The sequence below is a fragment of the Cebus imitator genome, unplaced genomic scaffold, assembly GCF_001604975.1.
Source record: "Cebus imitator isolate Cc_AM_T3 unplaced genomic scaffold, Cebus_imitator-1.0 Scaffold341, whole genome shotgun sequence".
Lineage (NCBI taxonomy): Eukaryota > Metazoa > Chordata > Mammalia > Primates > Cebidae > Cebus > Cebus imitator.
The window spans coordinates 1443178-1461425 of NW_016107656.1; the positions used below are offsets into that span (position 1 = coordinate 1443178).

At 43.8% G+C, this 18248-nt stretch overlaps 1 protein-coding gene across 7 annotated transcripts in view; it reads right to left on the reverse strand.

Moving 5' to 3' along the window:
• Positions 1-18248, reverse strand: part of SASH1 (SAM and SH3 domain containing 1) — a 1041684-nt gene that overhangs the window by 145596 nt on the left and 877840 nt on the right. For all 7 annotated transcript variants that reach the window (XM_037730362.1, XM_037730366.1, XM_017505762.2 and 4 more), the window contains exon 2: positions 17703-17831. In XM_037730362.1, the coding sequence (XP_037586290.1) occupies positions 17703-17831 (129 nt within the window). The remainder of the gene's footprint in view (positions 1-17702; positions 17832-18248) is intronic.

Here is an 18248-nt window from a genome sequence, read left to right on the forward strand (position 1 = left end):
GGCAGGCAGTGGTGGGGGCTGGGATGGGGCCGTGACAGGGGTGAGGGTGTGGGAGGTGGGTGGTGCTGGGCAGGGCTGGGGGCAGGGCAGGTTGGGGGGGTTGGGGTGGAACAGGGCTGGGCTGGGCTGGGCTGGGCTGGGCTGGGCTGGGGGTGAGTGGTAAGTCAGTTTGGAAAGGACCACAAGTACCAAGCTCATTTTTTTCTATTGTATTGGTTTTTTGTAGTTTATCCTCAGTGGATCCTGGATGTTTATATTTGTATACCCATTTTTAGACAACAGCCTATCCCTTAGAACCATATTTAAAGAATAGGTTTACATAAGCAAACTTTACAGCATGAAAGACTTTTGTCTTATCAAATATACTTTAGCTGGGAGCCTTTCCTCCTCTAATTAGAAGTCTGAGCTTCTTAACATATTTTATGCTTTTATTAGCCAGCGGGTTCATTCCGTAATAAAGGCATTTCTTTTCCAGAATTATACTTTCAAAACTTTCTTGCTTAAAAGACATTTCTTATTAAATATTTATGCTTATTTTTAAAACCCAAGAGTATAATAAGAAAGTCTAACTTTGTGAGTCTAAGAATGCAAATATCTCCAAATGCACCATTACTGTCATTCATTCATCCCACAAAAATTTATTCCTCATATACTATATTGAGGGGATTGTTCCGGCCACAGAAATACAGTAATGGACATATTCACTATACAAAAGTGAAAAATAGCTTTCAAAGTACCATGGAATTTTGGAATTGGAAATAAAGGTACTAAAAAAATCACTGAATTGTACACTAAAAAGGGGGACTATTATTGTATATGAATTATATATCAATTAAAAAACTCATTTCAAGACCAGCCTGACCAACACAGTGAAGTCCCGTCTCTACTAAAAGTATAAAAATTAGCCAGGCATAGTGGTGTGCACCTGTAATCTCAGCTCCTTGGGAGGCTGAGGGAGAAGAATCGCTTGAACCTGGGAGGTGGAGGCTGCAGCGAGCCAAGATTGTGCCACTGATTGCCATCCAGCCTGGGCGACAGAGTGAGACTCCAAAAAACGAAACAAAACAAAACAAAAACCCAGGTGTTAACAATTGTTATCTTTAGGAGCTGAGTATTAGGAGACCGTCACGCTTCTATGTAGGAATTTTTATTCATTTTTTTTTTTTTACATTGAATGTTATGTTGTAACTGTATAGCAAAAATTATTTTTGATTGGGCACAGTGGCTCACACCTGTAATCCCAGCACTTCGGGAGGCCTAGGTATGAGGATCACTTGAGGCCAAGAGTTTGAAGCCAGACTGGGCAACATAGTGAGACCCCCATCTCTTAAAATACACATTTTTTTATATTAATACCCTATAAATCATGCTTTATAATATTACAATTTGATATCATATTACCCAAGGACATAAACTAATCTGTAAATTCATTCAACACAAACTGACTCTTCCAGAAGGCTCTATCTAGAGAGGAAAATGCAAGGTTAGGAAGTGGCCGGGAAGATCTGGCATGGGCCTGCTGGTTTCAAATCTCATCTCGGATACTTACTAACTTTTAACAAGTGCTAACTTTATATAACTAGCCTCATCAATAATTAGTGTCTCTACCATAAATAATAATATCTATAATAAGTATTCATTGAGCTCTAGCATGTACCCAGGAACTACGCCGAGTGCTATATACATAAATGTGATCTTATTCAACCTTCACAACAACTGGACGAAGAAGGCATCGTCTTCTCCATCGGTCTGTCTTGGAACGGTGGCACTTCAGTGAGGTCCACGCTGGTGTGTGGTGCAACCTTGGTCTTCCCCACCAGGTGGTACTTTCAGGGCACTGGTTTCTGCCTCTGCCCAATCTAATCATCAGATTGCTAATAATTATTTCACAGGGTTATTACAACAACTAAACAGGGTAATAGATATACAGGTCTCATCAACTCTAATGTACTTTTAAAAATGTCATTTTTGGCCAGGCGCAATGGCTCACTTCTGTAATCCCAGCACTTTTGGACGCCAAGGCAAGCAGATCATTTGAGGTCAGAAGTTTGAGACCAGCCTGGCCAAAATGACGAAACCCTGTTCCTACTAAAAATACAAAAATAGCCTGGTGTGGTGGCACACACCTATAATCCCAGCTACTTGGGAGGCTGAGGCAGGAGGATTGTTTAAACCCAGGAGGCGGAGGTTGCAGCAATCTGAGATCACGCCACCGCACTCCAGCCTGGGTGACAGAGCGAGACTGTCTCAAAAAAAAAAAAAAAAAAAAAAAAGTTCCACCCTACCCTACACCACTCCTGATTCTCTCTGCTCCTCCCTGCCTTCACTATGATTCCTACACTTGGCACCTAGCTCCACCTGCCCCTTGGGGCCAGACCCTTCCTGGCTTACCTGGATCCCCAAGCCCAGCACCCTGCATCTGTGCTTCATGATCCCCACAAGCTATTGTAGAAGGTGACAGGCATATGCTGGCTGCCTTTTCCTTTGGGTGCTGATGGAGAGGACACTGTTCGAAGTTTGAACACTGGCAATTAGGAATCTGTATGCAAACTATAACACTATTTCATATAATGCAACAGATTAAAATAACATTAAACATATGCCAACTGCTTTTATATATGACTTCTTTTTATTTTTTTAATCTCTTGCAGCTCATGAACAGATTTTGCTCATATCAGCAATGTTCACACCGGGGCCCCAAATGAAGTCCTTCAGAGGTATTCTTTGAGGTTCCTGAGGCCAGACAAAACAAACAAGCAAAACAAAAATAAGCGGATTGCTCAATAAATTCAAATCTGACTAAAATGCTGGCTGGTGTTCAAAACTGTTATCTCCTGGGGCCGGGGCAGGTGACTGGCACCCAGCAATGAGAAGAATGCCCATCTGGCCTGTTCTACAGCCCTGCCCTGCCCTGTCCCATTCTGAAATTGGCATGGCAAGGGCCCAGGGCACATCTCTGCCTGCAGAAGATGTCTCTAAGTTTTCCACGACCGTGGAAGCCACTTCCAGCACAAGAGTTTGGAGTTCAAAGATTACATTGTCGATTTCTGATTTTTTTTTCCTGAGTAACAAACTGCACTTAAAAGTTGGCAAAAGAAGACTCATTCCCAGATCAAACCACTAAGTGCGGTTTTTCTCATGATGTGCTGTGTGCTGGGGTACAGAAGCACAGAACTTACCCACCAGGCATAACAAGTTTCTATGAGAAAATGGAGTCAGTGGTCTGACTGGGATCTCTAAGATGAATCCACTCCACTGAGGGAAGGAGTGAGCGCATACGGCCTCAGCCTAGAGTCATTACTGGTGGCCATTTTCATCTGGGTTGTAGAGGCAGTGAGGACCCAGGAGTGAGGATGGGCTCCAGGTGGATGGAGACCCAGCCAGGCAGTGTGACAAGGGAAGGAAAACCAGAGGTGGCAAGGAGGAAGGCCCGCAGGAGTGAGGTGGGGTGCGCAGAGGGATGGATGGAAAGGGAGAAGGAGCAGGCTGTCAGGGTAGTTCCTTGGTATTTTCATTCTCAGCCCTGCTAACCTGAGCCTGGAGTAGAACACAGTGGGGACGGGGGAGAACTTTCTGTTCTCCTCTGTGCCTTTCAACCAAAACCCCCTAGTCAAGATGGGAAGGAAGAAGGGTCAAGGGTGGAAGGGAAGCTTTCTATTCTCCTTTCTTCCTATGCCTCCTTCTCTCTGTTTTCCACTTCTCCTGGCAACCATGATTTGCTAATGGTCTCACTTGCACACACATACATGCACACAGAGGTGATCACAGGCAGGAGGGGACGACTAGGTGGGCAGAACTGGGAGACAGTCAGGCCTAAGAAAGGCACAGAAAGTCATATCTAAAAGTCAGGCCTAAGAAAGACACCAGTTGGACACGGTGGCTCATGCCTGTAATCGCAGCACTTTGGGAGGCGAGGCGGGCATATCATGAGGTCAGGGGTTCGAGACCAGCCTGACCAATGTGGCGAAACCCTGTCTCTACTAAAAACACAAAAATTAGCTGGGCATGGCGGCATGCACCTGTAATCGCAGATACTTGGGAGACCGAGGCAGAAGAATCTCTTGAACCCAGGAGGCAGAGGTTGCAGTGAGCTGAGATCGCACCATTGCACTCCAGCCTAGGTGACAGAGCAAGACTCAGTCTCAAAAAAAAAAAAGGAAAGGCACAGACACACCCCATGTCCAGGGTGTGGTGTAGGAAGAGGAAAAGGAAGAGGGAAACAGAGGCAAGGGCAGAAGGCAGGAGCACCCCCAGTTTGAGCAGGAAGTTCTACAAGCTGCCCTGTGGGCAGGATCAACAATCTCTTCCTAGACTGTGATGAGCTAGCTTGGTTCCACTCCATTTCCAACACTTGCATTAGTATTTTTTCCTTTCTGCTATTCTGCAGCTCCAGGCGACCGCACAATACACTCAGTTGTGTTAAACAAAACCACAAAAGTTGCTGTTGTCTTGGACAGTTCCCTATCAGATGAACAGAAAGGCCAACCAGGCAGAAGGTACCAGCAACCACAGCCTGGGCCGGGGCTGCAGGTGGGGTGTTGGGAGGCGGGGTGGGGACTGGGCTGGGGTGGGGCATAGGCTGGGAGTGGGGAATGGTGGGGCTAGAGCAGGGGCTGGGCTTGAGGGGCAGGCAGTGGTGGGGGCTGGGATGGGGCCGTGACAGGGGTGAGGGTGTGGGAGGTGGGTGGTGCTGGGCAGGGCTGGGGGCAGGGCAGGTTGGGGGGGTTGGGGTGGAACAGGGCTGGGCTGGGCTGGGCTGGGCTGGGCTGGGCTGGGGGTGAGTGGTAAGTCAGTTTGGAAAGGACCACAAGTACCAAGCTCATTTTTTTCTATTGTATTGGTTTTTTGTAGTTTATCCTCAGTGGATCCTGGATGTTTATATTTGTATACCCATTTTTAGACAACAGCCTATCCCTTAGAACCATATTTAAAGAATAGGTTTACATAAGCAAACTTTACAGCATGAAAGACTTTTGTCTTATCAAATATACTTTAGCTGGGAGCCTTTCCTCCTCTAATTAGAAGTCTGAGCTTCTTAACATATTTTATGCTTTTATTAGCCAGCGGGTTCATTCCGTAATAAAGGCATTTCTTTTCCAGAATTATACTTTCAAAACTTTCTTGCTTAAAAGACATTTCTTATTAAATATTTATGCTTATTTTTAAAACCCAAGAGTATAATAAGAAAGTCTAACTTTGTGAGTCTAAGAATGCAAATATCTCCAAATGCACCATTACTGTCATTCATTCATCCCACAAAAATTTATTCCTCATATACTATATTGAGGGGATTGTTCCGGCCACAGAAATACAGTAATGGACATATTCACTATACAAAAGTGAAAAATAGCTTTCAAAGTACCATGGAATTTTGGAATTGGAAATAAAGGTACTAAAAAAATCACTGAATTGTACACTAAAAAGGGGGACTATTATTGTATATGAATTATATATCAATTAAAAAACTCATTTCAAGACCAGCCTGACCAACACAGTGAAGTCCCGTCTCTACTAAAAGTATAAAAATTAGCCAGGCATAGTGGTGTGCACCTGTAATCTCAGCTCCTTGGGAGGCTGAGGGAGAAGAATCGCTTGAACCTGGGAGGTGGAGGCTGCAGCGAGCCAAGATTGTGCCACTGATTGCCATCCAGCCTGGGCGACAGAGTGAGACTCCAAAAAACGAAACAAAACAAAACAAAAACCCAGGTGTTAACAATTGTTATCTTTAGGAGCTGAGTATTAGGAGACCGTCACGCTTCTATGTAGGAATTTTTATTCATTTTTTTTTTTTTACATTGAATGTTATGTTGTAACTGTATAGCAAAAATTATTTTTGATTGGGCACAGTGGCTCACACCTGTAATCCCAGCACTTCGGGAGGCCTAGGTATGAGGATCACTTGAGGCCAAGAGTTTGAAGCCAGACTGGGCAACATAGTGAGACCCCCATCTCTTAAAATACACATTTTTTTATATTAATACCCTATAAATCATGCTTTATAATATTACAATTTGATATCATATTACCCAAGGACATAAACTAATCTGTAAATTCATTCAACACAAACTGACTCTTCCAGAAGGCTCTATCTAGAGAGGAAAATGCAAGGTTAGGAAGTGGCCGGGAAGATCTGGCATGGGCCTGCTGGTTTCAAATCTCATCTCGGATACTTACTAACTTTTAACAAGTGCTAACTTTATATAACTAGCCTCATCAATAATTAGTGTCTCTACCATAAATAATAATATCTATAATAAGTATTCATTGAGCTCTAGCATGTACCCAGGAACTACGCCGAGTGCTATATACATAAATGTGATCTTATTCAACCTTCACAACAACTGGACGAAGAAGGCATCGTCTTCTCCATCGGTCTGTCTTGGAACGGTGGCACTTCAGTGAGGTCCACGCTGGTGTGTGGTGCAACCTTGGTCTTCCCCACCAGGTGGTACTTTCAGGGCACTGGTTTCTGCCTCTGCCCAATCTAATCATCAGATTGCTAATAATTATTTCACAGGGTTATTACAACAACTAAACAGGGTAATAGATATACAGGTCTCATCAACTCTAATGTACTTTTAAAAATGTCATTTTTGGCCAGGCGCAATGGCTCACTTCTGTAATCCCAGCACTTTTGGACGCCAAGGCAAGCAGATCATTTGAGGTCAGAAGTTTGAGACCAGCCTGGCCAAAATGACGAAACCCTGTTCCTACTAAAAATACAAAAATAGCCTGGTGTGGTGGCACACACCTATAATCCCAGCTACTTGGGAGGCTGAGGCAGGAGGATTGTTTAAACCCAGGAGGCGGAGGTTGCAGCAATCTGAGATCACGCCACCGCACTCCAGCCTGGGTGACAGAGCGAGACTGTCTCAAAAAAAAAAAAAAAAAAAAAAAAGTTCCACCCTACCCTACACCACTCCTGATTCTCTCTGCTCCTCCCTGCCTTCACTATGATTCCTACACTTGGCACCTAGCTCCACCTGCCCCTTGGGGCCAGACCCTTCCTGGCTTACCTGGATCCCCAAGCCCAGCACCCTGCATCTGTGCTTCATGATCCCCACAAGCTATTGTAGAAGGTGACAGGCATATGCTGGCTGCCTTTTCCTTTGGGTGCTGATGGAGAGGACACTGTTCGAAGTTTGAACACTGGCAATTAGGAATCTGTATGCAAACTATAACACTATTTCATATAATGCAACAGATTAAAATAACATTAAACATATGCCAACTGCTTTTATATATGACTTCTTTTTATTTTTTTAATCTCTTGCAGCTCATGAACAGATTTTGCTCATATCAGCAATGTTCACACCGGGGCCCCAAATGAAGTCCTTCAGAGGTATTCTTTGAGGTTCCTGAGGCCAGACAAAACAAACAAGCAAAACAAAAATAAGCGGATTGCTCAATAAATTCAAATCTGACTAAAATGCTGGCTGGTGTTCAAAACTGTTATCTCCTGGGGCCGGGGCAGGTGACTGGCACCCAGCAATGAGAAGAATGCCCATCTGGCCTGTTCTACAGCCCTGCCCTGCCCTGTCCCATTCTGAAATTGGCATGGCAAGGGCCCAGGGCACATCTCTGCCTGCAGAAGATGTCTCTAAGTTTTCCACGACCGTGGAAGCCACTTCCAGCACAAGAGTTTGGAGTTCAAAGATTACATTGTCGATTTCTGATTTTTTTTTCCTGAGTAACAAACTGCACTTAAAAGTTGGCAAAAGGGGCCGGGCGCGGTGGCTCAAGCCTGTAATCCCAGCACTTTGGGAGGCCGAGGCGGGTGGATCACGAGGTCAAGAGATCGAGACCATCCNAAAAAAAAAAAAAAAAAGGTCATTTTTGTGATAATTATCAGCATGGTTGTTATTACTGCCTTCCCATACTTTGCTCCTTCTTCTTTAGTTCTTGGCAGTACTTTAGGTAACAAGGCAGATAAAGTACCCTGAGGTTTAGACGTGAGAAGTGAAACTGATGATCAATGAGGCAGAATAGCTTAATTGATAATTATCATATCACTGGCATTGAAAAGATTCATCACAAATATTAAATAGTAAAACTTTCCTTAAGTTAGAATTCTCCTTTAGAAGGAAATGTTTAATCTTCATGAATCAAGTGACTGACTCCAATGAAGAATTCAAATAAAACACCCAAACAGATCCCAAAAGATGAAAGAGATCAAAGGAATATCTTGGAGAAAAGAAGCCCACACCCTAAGGAGAAAGGACATACACATACAAACAAAAATACCCTTTGAAATCACAGATGAAAATCTGTCTTCCTTTTGGCATCTTTGTTAAAAAATCATGTCTCTGTTGTCACACACATTAAAAAAAAACATAGACCCCCCCCACAGACACATCCAGATGTTCACGAATATTCATGATGTGCTTCCAATTTGGTTTGGACTTGCTCTTGATTTATTTTTGATTAAGTTTCATCGGTCTGTTAGGGCCCATGAGACGGATGGATGGCATTGCTGTAACACAAATTTAGAACATCTTCATATTCTAAATAATTGCTCCAGTCTCTCAAATTATCCGTTATACAGAAATTACTTACGCACAGGTCTCAGAATAGCCGGAGACAGGAACAGCGGATTACTCCTGAACCTAGATTCTTACACCATTCTAGAGTTGGTAAAGTAAGCCTCCAATTCTTATACACAGATTGACATATCAAGGGAGAAAAAAAGCGACAACCTGATTTTCTTTGTTGAGAAGTGCAGTGAGACACTAAAGGAAAGGCAGGAGCTGTGCTCTGGGGTGTATTGAGATTTATTTTCCAAAGTTATCACATGAGCTCATTTGTGTCCTTCCTAATACTGAAGAGTTGAAAAGTCAGGATGACTGAAGCAACTGCCATCGATTTTTTCTTTCTTTTTTTTTTTGAGATAGGATATTGCTCTGCCGCCCAGGCTGGAGTGCAGTGGTGCAATCTCGGCTCACCACAACCTTTGCCTCCTAAACTTCAAGCCATCCTCCCACCTCCACTTCCAGAGTAGCTTGACTACAGGCACATGCCACCATGCTCAGCTAATTTTTGTTTTTTGGGTTTTTTTGGGGGGGGAGGGGTACAGATGGGATTTCACCATGTTGCCCAGGCCAGTCTCAAACTCCTAAGCTCAAGCGATCTGTCAGCCTTGGCCTCCCACAGTGCTGGGATGACAGTCGTGAGCCACTGCGCCTGGCCAGCACCAAATAAATTTGCTCAACATTTTAGTCTCTTGTTTTCCTCAACTTAAAATTCTTAAAACTTCCAAACTGAAAGAAAAGACAATCCCAAATGCAAACATACTGCTGGAATGGGGACAATGGTCTTCCAATGAGAGGGAGCCGGCGAAACCTCCCACTGATGCGTGTGGTGATCCAGAGCTCAGAGCTCAACTCTTTTTTTTATTTCTTCCCCCAGACTTGGTCTCACTCTGTGTCGCCCAGGCTGCAGTGCAGTGGCGCTATCATGGCTCGCTGCAGCCTCAACTTCTTGGATTTAAGTGATCCTCCCACTTCAGCGGCCCCCTCCCTATCGTGAGATATCAGTCTAAAATATGGACTGCGTGCGTCAGGAGGACAATGTCAGGTGTGGTGTGTGACAACACCAGCATAGGCTCAGGGCCCTGCCCCACCTCTGCTGCCTTCTAGGCCAGGCCCCGCAGGTGTCTGCCTAATTCCATTCCAGATGCCAACCTGCCTCCAGCCCCACACTGGGCTCTGCAGAATAGGTGGGCCACTTGGCTTGGGCCACTCAGTCATCTCCAATAGGCCCAAATTTAGACTGTTGACGTCATCGCTAAATGACATATATACAGCTGTAGAAACCCACTCTGAGGGCCTGGAAATAAGCGAACAATCATTGCATTCCTTTAAATTTTGTCTCACTTCAAGACCATATTCTGCCTCTAGTGTGCTACAAATTAACATTTTTAAATAGCCTATAATTAGCTTCTGATTAGCCTAAATAAATTACACTGTAATCTTCCCTGTTAAAAGTATATAATTGTTACATGTAAACACTGAGATCACACTACAATTTTGGCAACCTGGTTTTAATATTCCAGGCTCCAAAAAGGCACCTGGCCGGGGCCTCATTCACCCTCCGATCTTGACTCCAAAAACAGGGATGCTCCTTTCCTTCCCAAGCCATGGCCAAGCCCTGGTTACCTGCTAGTTTCTGCCATCAAAGTGGCCACTTTTACATGAGTTCCTAACTCTTCTCCTCAGTTAGTGTCAATTTCCTTAACAGTCAGGAATGCTTTCTGTTGTATGCGAATGGAAACAACAAAGCTCAGACTTTTTCCTTTTTGGCAAGTACTTGTATTTAAGCAGTAGGCTAGTTTGGTTTTTAATCTCCCAGGCATACTACGTTTTATTAACACAAGCAAACAAAAACCATTTCTAAATGCTCAGGAGCGAGAGAAAAAGGAAGCTGAAATTGGTTGGGCATAGTGGCTCAGCCTGTAATCCCAGCATTTTGGGAAGCCGAGACAAGTGGATCACCTGAGGTCCGGAGTTCAAGACCAGCCTGGCCAACATGGTGAAACCTCATTTCCACTAAAAATACAAAAATTAGCCAGGTATGGTGACCGGCACCTGTAATCCCAGCTACTTGGGTGACTGAGGCAGGAGAATCACTTGAACCCAGGAAGCAGAGGCTCTAGTGAGCCAAGATCACACCACTGTACTCCAGCCTGGGCAACAAGAGTGAAACTTCTTCTCAAAAAAAAGAAGAAAAGAAGAAGAAGAAGAAGAAGAAGAAGAAGAAGAAGAAGAAGAAGAGGAAGAGGAAGAGGAAGAGGAAGAGGAAGAGGAAGAGGAAGAGGAAGAGGAAGAGGAAGAGGAAGCAGCAGCAGCAGCAGCAGCAGCAACAGCAGCAGCAGCAGCTGAAATTGTTGATGTACATTTGAAAAATCGGAAGCCCTCTCTCTACTCTTAGGCTGTCATATCATACACAGCACAGCCCTCCTGGCGATTTCTGTAATTGCACAAACAGTCTGCAAAGGTGTCCAGTGCCTAAGTGTAAGGATGGAAACACCTGAACTGACTGCAGGGTTAATAAAAAACCTTCTTAATTACCAAAGGTATGAAATGCCAAGATCAATTCTGGCATCAAGAGATCTGTTGATATCCACGTTCACACAGTGCCATGTACAAAAAATACTGACTAAATTGGAATTGGGCATTTGATTACAAATGTGACTTTGTCTGAGAGGGGCCAGAGCACAGAACTGTATTACCATCTGGCTTAAGATATAATGCCTCAGTGTATTTGACATCAAGTGTGTGAATCCCACAGCAGAATGGCATTCAGACTCACCATCTAATGCCCACAGATACTGATCACAATCTTCAAGTCAACTGTAGCCCAAAGCTCACAAATAATGTAAGTGAAGACAAAAGGAAACAGAACGAAAACAAATGCCATTCAGAGAAACATCTGGGCTTCAGCAGGATAATTTGGGGTAGCGTGCGGCAGTTCTCATTCTTATCCTATGGGGATGAGAATAAGAATTCAGGGACACATAAGTCTTCTGTGTTTCTATGCTCTAGGGGCAGACCTGTGTTCCCTAAAAACAATGGTGACCTTGTAGACTGAGCTGGGCAGAATCTCACTTTCCTGATCATTTTCTTGAATATTCAGGAAGCTCAAATGGACAATAAGAAACCTGTTTCCCACATGCTTTGCTGTCTATAGCAAATAATAAAAGAAGAGCAGTCAATGGGTTCTGTTTGGACAAAAACCCACACAGACCGGACTATATGCACATGTCTGTGTGGAGCCACAGGCAAAGCAAGAACAAGTTCACCTTGGCCCAGCGGTCAATGATTGCGAAATGGCATTTATTCTGCTTCGCCTTGTGAATAGTAATGAATCAGAATATTCTACTTTATCTCTTTATATCATTAATAATCCAAGGACCTGTGAAAGAACAGCCTGCTCCTTTTTCCCCCTCACATCATTTATACTGTAGTTTCCAGCCACATTTACCCTCGATTTTTGGCTTTGGCTTAAACTGTGACCTCTGCCTGAATTTACTCCCCACTGTCCACACCTCCCTCAACCAGGTCAGTCTTCCCTGTGCCTTCCGACTGGGAAGCCTGGGTATCACTTCCTCTAAGGAGTCGTCAGAGACCCTCTTCTGTACTCCTGCACAGCTCGGTAATAGTCTGTTACTTTTCTCAACCCCCTACTAAACTGTGGCCTCTGTGTGGGCAGGGAATACATATTTTGTCTACGATTCTGGAAACGCAAAATCTCAAATACAGGCTCAATGCTCATTAAATATTTCAAAGAGGCTGGGCGCGGTGGCTCACACCTGTAGTCCCAGCACTTTGGGAGGCTGAGGCAGGCAGATCATGAGGTCAGGAGTTCAAGACCAGTCAGACTAGCATGGTGAAACCCCGTCTCTACTAAAAATACAAAAAAAGGAAATTGGCCGGACGTTGCGGTGTGCGCTTGTAATCCAGCTACTCAGGAGGCTAAAGTAGAGGAATCGCTTGAACCTGGGAGGCAGAGGTTGCAGTGAGCCAAGATCACGCCATTGCACTTCAGCCTGGCAACAGAGTGAGATTCTGTCTCAAAACAAACAAACAAAAAAATATATTTAAATACTCAGTTGAATTTTCACATACATGAATGAATTCACCAAATACTTATTGGGCACCTATCATGTGCCAGGCACTGTTCTCTATGCAAGGGTATCGTAGCAACCAAAATAGACCGACAAAACTCCCTGCCCTGCAACCAGGCAGGACCCACTGGAAGGGACAGGAAGCAACTTTACAGGGGTTTGGAGGTGTTCTCTATCATGCTGGGCTGTGGGTGACATGGGTATATCTATTTGATGAGGTTATACAACTAACATGTGTGCGTTTCAATGTACGTAAGTTATACTTCAAAACAAACTTTTTAAAAACATAGTAATCATGAAGTGTGAGTGGAGAGTAAAGGTGAAATGATGGCAGATGCCAGCTGTGGATGCGGGTAATGGGCACAGGATGTTCATGATATTATGATCCTTACAGATGTTCACATTTCCAACGTAAAAAAGCTGTAAAAAATTCCTTGCACTCACTTGAATAAATATTAATGAAGCATAAGTAATGGACACTCTTCAGCATTACTGCAGGAATTTTTCAATTCAGAAAAGAAAGGAAGGGAAAGAAATGAACAGTTACAGTCACTTATGAGGGCAGCGGTTTTTTGTTTTTTGTTTTTTCATTTAACCCTCTAATGACTTTGAGATACTTTATCCTCATTATATAAATTGGGAAACTGAGGCCAGGTGAGGTTACTCCACTTGCCAGGTGAGTAAAAGAGCTGGAATTTGAACCAAGTCTGTGACTCCCTTAGCCTCTTTCCATCACTGTTTCTTACACCCTCTTGCCTGCTGCACCAAGCCCAGGGTAGCTCTTGCTCTTGTGACAGTCAAAGGAGGCTCTGACATTAGCGCTAGTCACAATGGACACTATTCTTACTGCCTCTGTCTTCTTCCAGAACTACATTTGGAAGGTTTAGGCTATTAAAATTGCCAAGAATAATAAGTCATTCCTGTACCATAAACAATGGTTCCCTTTCTTTTTTTTTTAGATGGAGTCTTACTTTTTAGTACCCAGGCTGGAGTGCATTGGCATGATCTCGGCTCACTGCAATCTCTGCCTCCAAGGTTGAAGCGATTCTCCTGTCTCAGCCTCCCAACAAGCTGGGATTACAGGTGCACACCAACACACCTAGCTGATTTTGTATTTTTGACAGAGATGGGGTTTCTCCATGTTAGCCAAGCTGGTCTCGAACTCCTGACTTCAGGTGATCTTCCTGCCTTGCCCTTCCAAAGTGCTGGAATTACAAGTGTGAGCCACTGCACCTGGCCAGCAATGGTTCTGCTATGACCTTTCACAATTACAATATGTAGTATTTTTATTGACATTCCCACTCCTTAAAGACCTCAGTGCATCTCCACCTGGGCTCCGTTTTCCTTGTATTCACACAGTCATGACAACAACTTGGCACAGAAGCTGGGCTAGCCTTCAGATGCTGATGAGTATGTCATCATCAACAGAGCACTGCTGGAGGCAGGGACTTCTCTGTCAGCTCGCCACATCAACAACTGCACAAAATAGTTTTCTGCCAAAACCCACACAGATTCCACCTAAAAGATGCTGAGGACGCTGATACTGCCAGTAATAAGAGGCCACCTTGAGTGTGTTCCTTTCCTGACCACCGTGTCACTTTGACAGATGTCAGACTTAGCATCACTCGAGTTGGGCCATTATGGACTTGGAAAGCTACTGCCATTTCTGATTGCAGCTTCTCCCAGCCAAAAAAACACACGGTGCCCAGGGATTGTGCCAAATGTGGAGAGATATGGGCAACTTCCCTGCTGTTCACAAACACCAATGTCCCAATCCCCAGCAGAAGGCGCGGCTGTGGGCCAAACACACGGTTCCTGTAAGGGCCCATTTGGTGCTAAATCAAAACTCTCAGCATAGTTGTAAATGTGAATCATAATCTCTGTTTATACTGTTGAATTTTTACCCATCTGTACTCTCTGTTGTCTTTATGAAAACTAACTGGCCCCAAAGACACTTTATCAAATGCATTATTCCAGTCAGGATCCGGGTGATTAAGACCTAGAGAAAGAGCTTGACATCCAGTCCAGAAAGTTAATTACTAATATAATTATCAAAACGTTTTATTTTTCAGGGGTAAGTCAAGCCACTCTGTGGGCTGAGTGTCCTTTTGTTTGTGCTCCAGCTGATACATAATTAGCTCTTAAGGACAATGCATTTGTTGACTTTTTAAAGCCAAACACAAATATCTAAGTATCTATTCTATCGCAGACTATTTCCTCAATCTCCAAAAGTCACCCAGAAGACTTAGAATGAAACAAAGCCATAAACCAATTCAACCCATCACCCAAAATTCTCTGTCCTCAAGGCTGTCCTCTAACTGATTTTTTCTAGAGCGAACACTACAAATCTAATGCTACTTTTCCCCTGTAAAATGTTTGAGGCTTCTAATATGTTACTGCATATTTCCTCTTCTGCTTTTAACAGATTATTTCTTCTCAAAGCCATCTTGCATTCAGCTTTGACAGGGCTGCTAACAAACACAGAAAGAAATGGGCCGGGCGCGATGGCTCACGCCTGTAATCCCAACACTTTGGGAGGCTGAGGCGGGTAGATCACCCGAGGTCAGGAGTTCGAGGCCAGCCTGACCAACATGGTGAAACCCTGTCTCTACTAAATACAAAATATTAGCTGGGAGTGGTAGCGCACACCTATAATCCCAGCTACTTGGGAGGCTAAGGCAGGAAAATCGCTTGAACCCGGGAGGTAGAGGTTGCAGTGGGCCAAGATGGTGCCATTGTACTCCAACCTGGGCAACAAGAGCAAAACTCTGTTTCAAAAAAAGAAAGAAGGAAAGAAATTAATTATTAAACCGCAGGTCCTCAGACCTGAAGTTGCTCCAACCAAACAGCCGAAGGGAAGGCAGATTATTTACTTGTCTGAAGGCAGAATTGAAAGATTAGAAACATATGTAAAATTCTGATGCAATAAAAGGGAACATTACAGATGGGAAGTCACAGCTTTTCAAGGAAATTAGTTCCCATCAGGAGTCAAGCGTGTGATGAGCTAAGCACTGTGAGAGGGAAGTTTCAGTAGGCTGACGGTATTGTGTGCGTAGCCTAAATGATGACTAACTTCAAAACACACCTAACACAGACATCTAGACTCCAGTCATGTGATTGACACATGAAACATCTGACACCTAACCTGATCCTTGCCAGCTTTAGAATTTCCCTCTTCCATTGCAACTTGTCTGGAACTTCATGGAAAGAGAATGTAAATATGCCAACTTGGGGTCTTACTTGCTAACTACAATTTAAAGAATGAACAGTCATGCTGCCAGCCCGGCTTGAATCAGCTCCCATCAATTTTACCCACCACCAAACTCTTGCACCTTTGATGGGAACTAATTAAGCTCATGTGGTGTTTTCTCCCCCCAGACTATCTTTTGTGGTTCTGAAACAGAGCGCACCAAATTAGCTCCATCTGTCTGAATGAGAAGGAGGCTGTTTATCCCACCAATAGGCAAGCTTTCTCTCTTACCTGGAAGCTGCCTTCCAAGGTTCCCGAACACCAGGGGATGCCGATGGTAACCCCAGCTCCTAACCAGCTAGAATCCTGAGAAGAGCAGTTTAGTGTTGTGCCAACCGTCTTCTGCCAGTTCACAGCAATCATTTCGTCACACAGTAAAACATCTGAGGACGCCACAACGAATCCTACCAGACTTTCAATCTAGGCAAGAATTGCAACGTTCAAGAATTCAGGGCATTATGCAATATTTAAGTTGTCCTGTGGTAATCTTGACAAAATGAAAGAATTTTTTCATTAGCAGTGGTTCCCAACCACTTGCTGGGTCCTTTACATGAGAGGAACGGGAACAGAACCCTTGTATATAACATAAAAGTAATTATTAACAAAAGAATTCTCTGTTCTTAATTAGTTCTAAATTAGTTATTATTTTTTTTTATGCTCACCCTAAGTAGATACATAGGAGGTGGGAGGAGGATAAATTGGGGTTCAATTGAATAAGCAGTTTTTAAAACATTTTTTAAAGGCAGAGGAATTCTGTTATTTAAAACACATCCATGCAACCCCCCACTATATGAGATGGCTCAAAAGGAACGGGTCTGGAGAGGGAGATACAGAGGGTTGAACATTTTCTTCTGCCTCAACCCCACTTCTTAAGGAGGTCCTGAGGTTGGCATAATGAAATGAAACTATTTGAAAGGCACGATACTAAAATGAATCCAACAGTAAGATATTTAAGCTGATAAATGCAGAAGCTTCAGTATGATATTTTATAACAAATATACAATTTTCAACTACTAGTACACATATAAATTATATATATAGCACTGCGTTATTTAGTTACTGTTTATCACATACAAGTCCAAATGTGCCACTGATTATACACATAAAGGTTTTCACAAACAGCCAAATTTATTTCATTGCACCTGAGCGAGAGGAGAATATAGCCATGAAAGACGGTAACGGCAAAGCAGTCTCAAGGACAGGGAATGAGCTACAATAAAAAGTTAAGTAATAAAGGAAGAAGTGATTTTTAAAAATATATAGATACAGCATTGTTTTGCTGATTTTTTTTTACAAAAATGTCTTTCGTAGTGGACTGGTTTTGCGGATTTTTAAATGCCCACAAAAACATTGAAAGGATACTGCCTAAAATGCCAACGTGGTGATTGCTAGGTGAGTGAGTACAGGTGATTTATTGTTCCTTTAAATTTTATCTCGCTTTTCAAAGAAAGAAAAGAAAAAAGGAACAAAAGTGGAGGGGGGGAACTAGCCTAGACACCCTTTGGGCTTAGAGTCACTAAAAAATGTAGTATACACTGGTGAATAGTAAAAACATACTTTTCCCTTGAGTTAAAAAAAAATAAAATAAAAATCTATTCTTTTAATGAATGCAAAGGTTCCATCCTATTGCCCCAGCCAACACTCACTCAGTTTGATAACTGCAGCAGAACTGGGTCAGTCCTTTAGGGATCTGAACTCTTTACCCCACACAAGTGCAGCAGCCTACAGACTGATACCCCAGGAACTTCGAGCACTGGGAGAAGGACCAGGGAGAAGCCCAAATCGGAGCAGCCCGGCTCACAGGAGCACCTCCCCAGGGCCCCCACTCACCACTTCCAGGTCTTGGGAAACCCGCCGTTTCCGCAGCTCCTCCATCCTCTCGCACACGTCGGAGAAACAGGTGTTGTAATAATCTGCATACTGCTGTGCCAGGTCATCGATGTTTCCCAGTGAACCGTCCTGAAAGGGTAGAAACACAAACGTGGTCAGGTCAGTTCACCCTGGAAAAGCCCACAGCCATCGGACCCCCCTCTATGCAGAGTTTACAGTAGTAACGGCTGGCATTTAAGTAGGCAACATCAAGTGCCAGGTTATTTTACATGCAAGATCTCCTACTCCTCAGGACAGTCCTCTGAGAGGGACCTGTTTTTTCCCTGACTTGTATGGATGGGTAATCAGTAGCTCAAAGAAGTAAAGCCATGAATCCCAGGACTAAGAAGCACAGAGGCCAGCTCTCCAACCCGGGATGGCTGGCGCCAATGCCAGGGTCTTCAACCCCCACCTCTCTACCCGCCTAGCAGGGCTAAAAGAGGAAACCCCAAGGAAGCACCTTCAGGGAAGGTGCTGTGTGAGGAAAAGGCCCCTAATGCCCAGTGT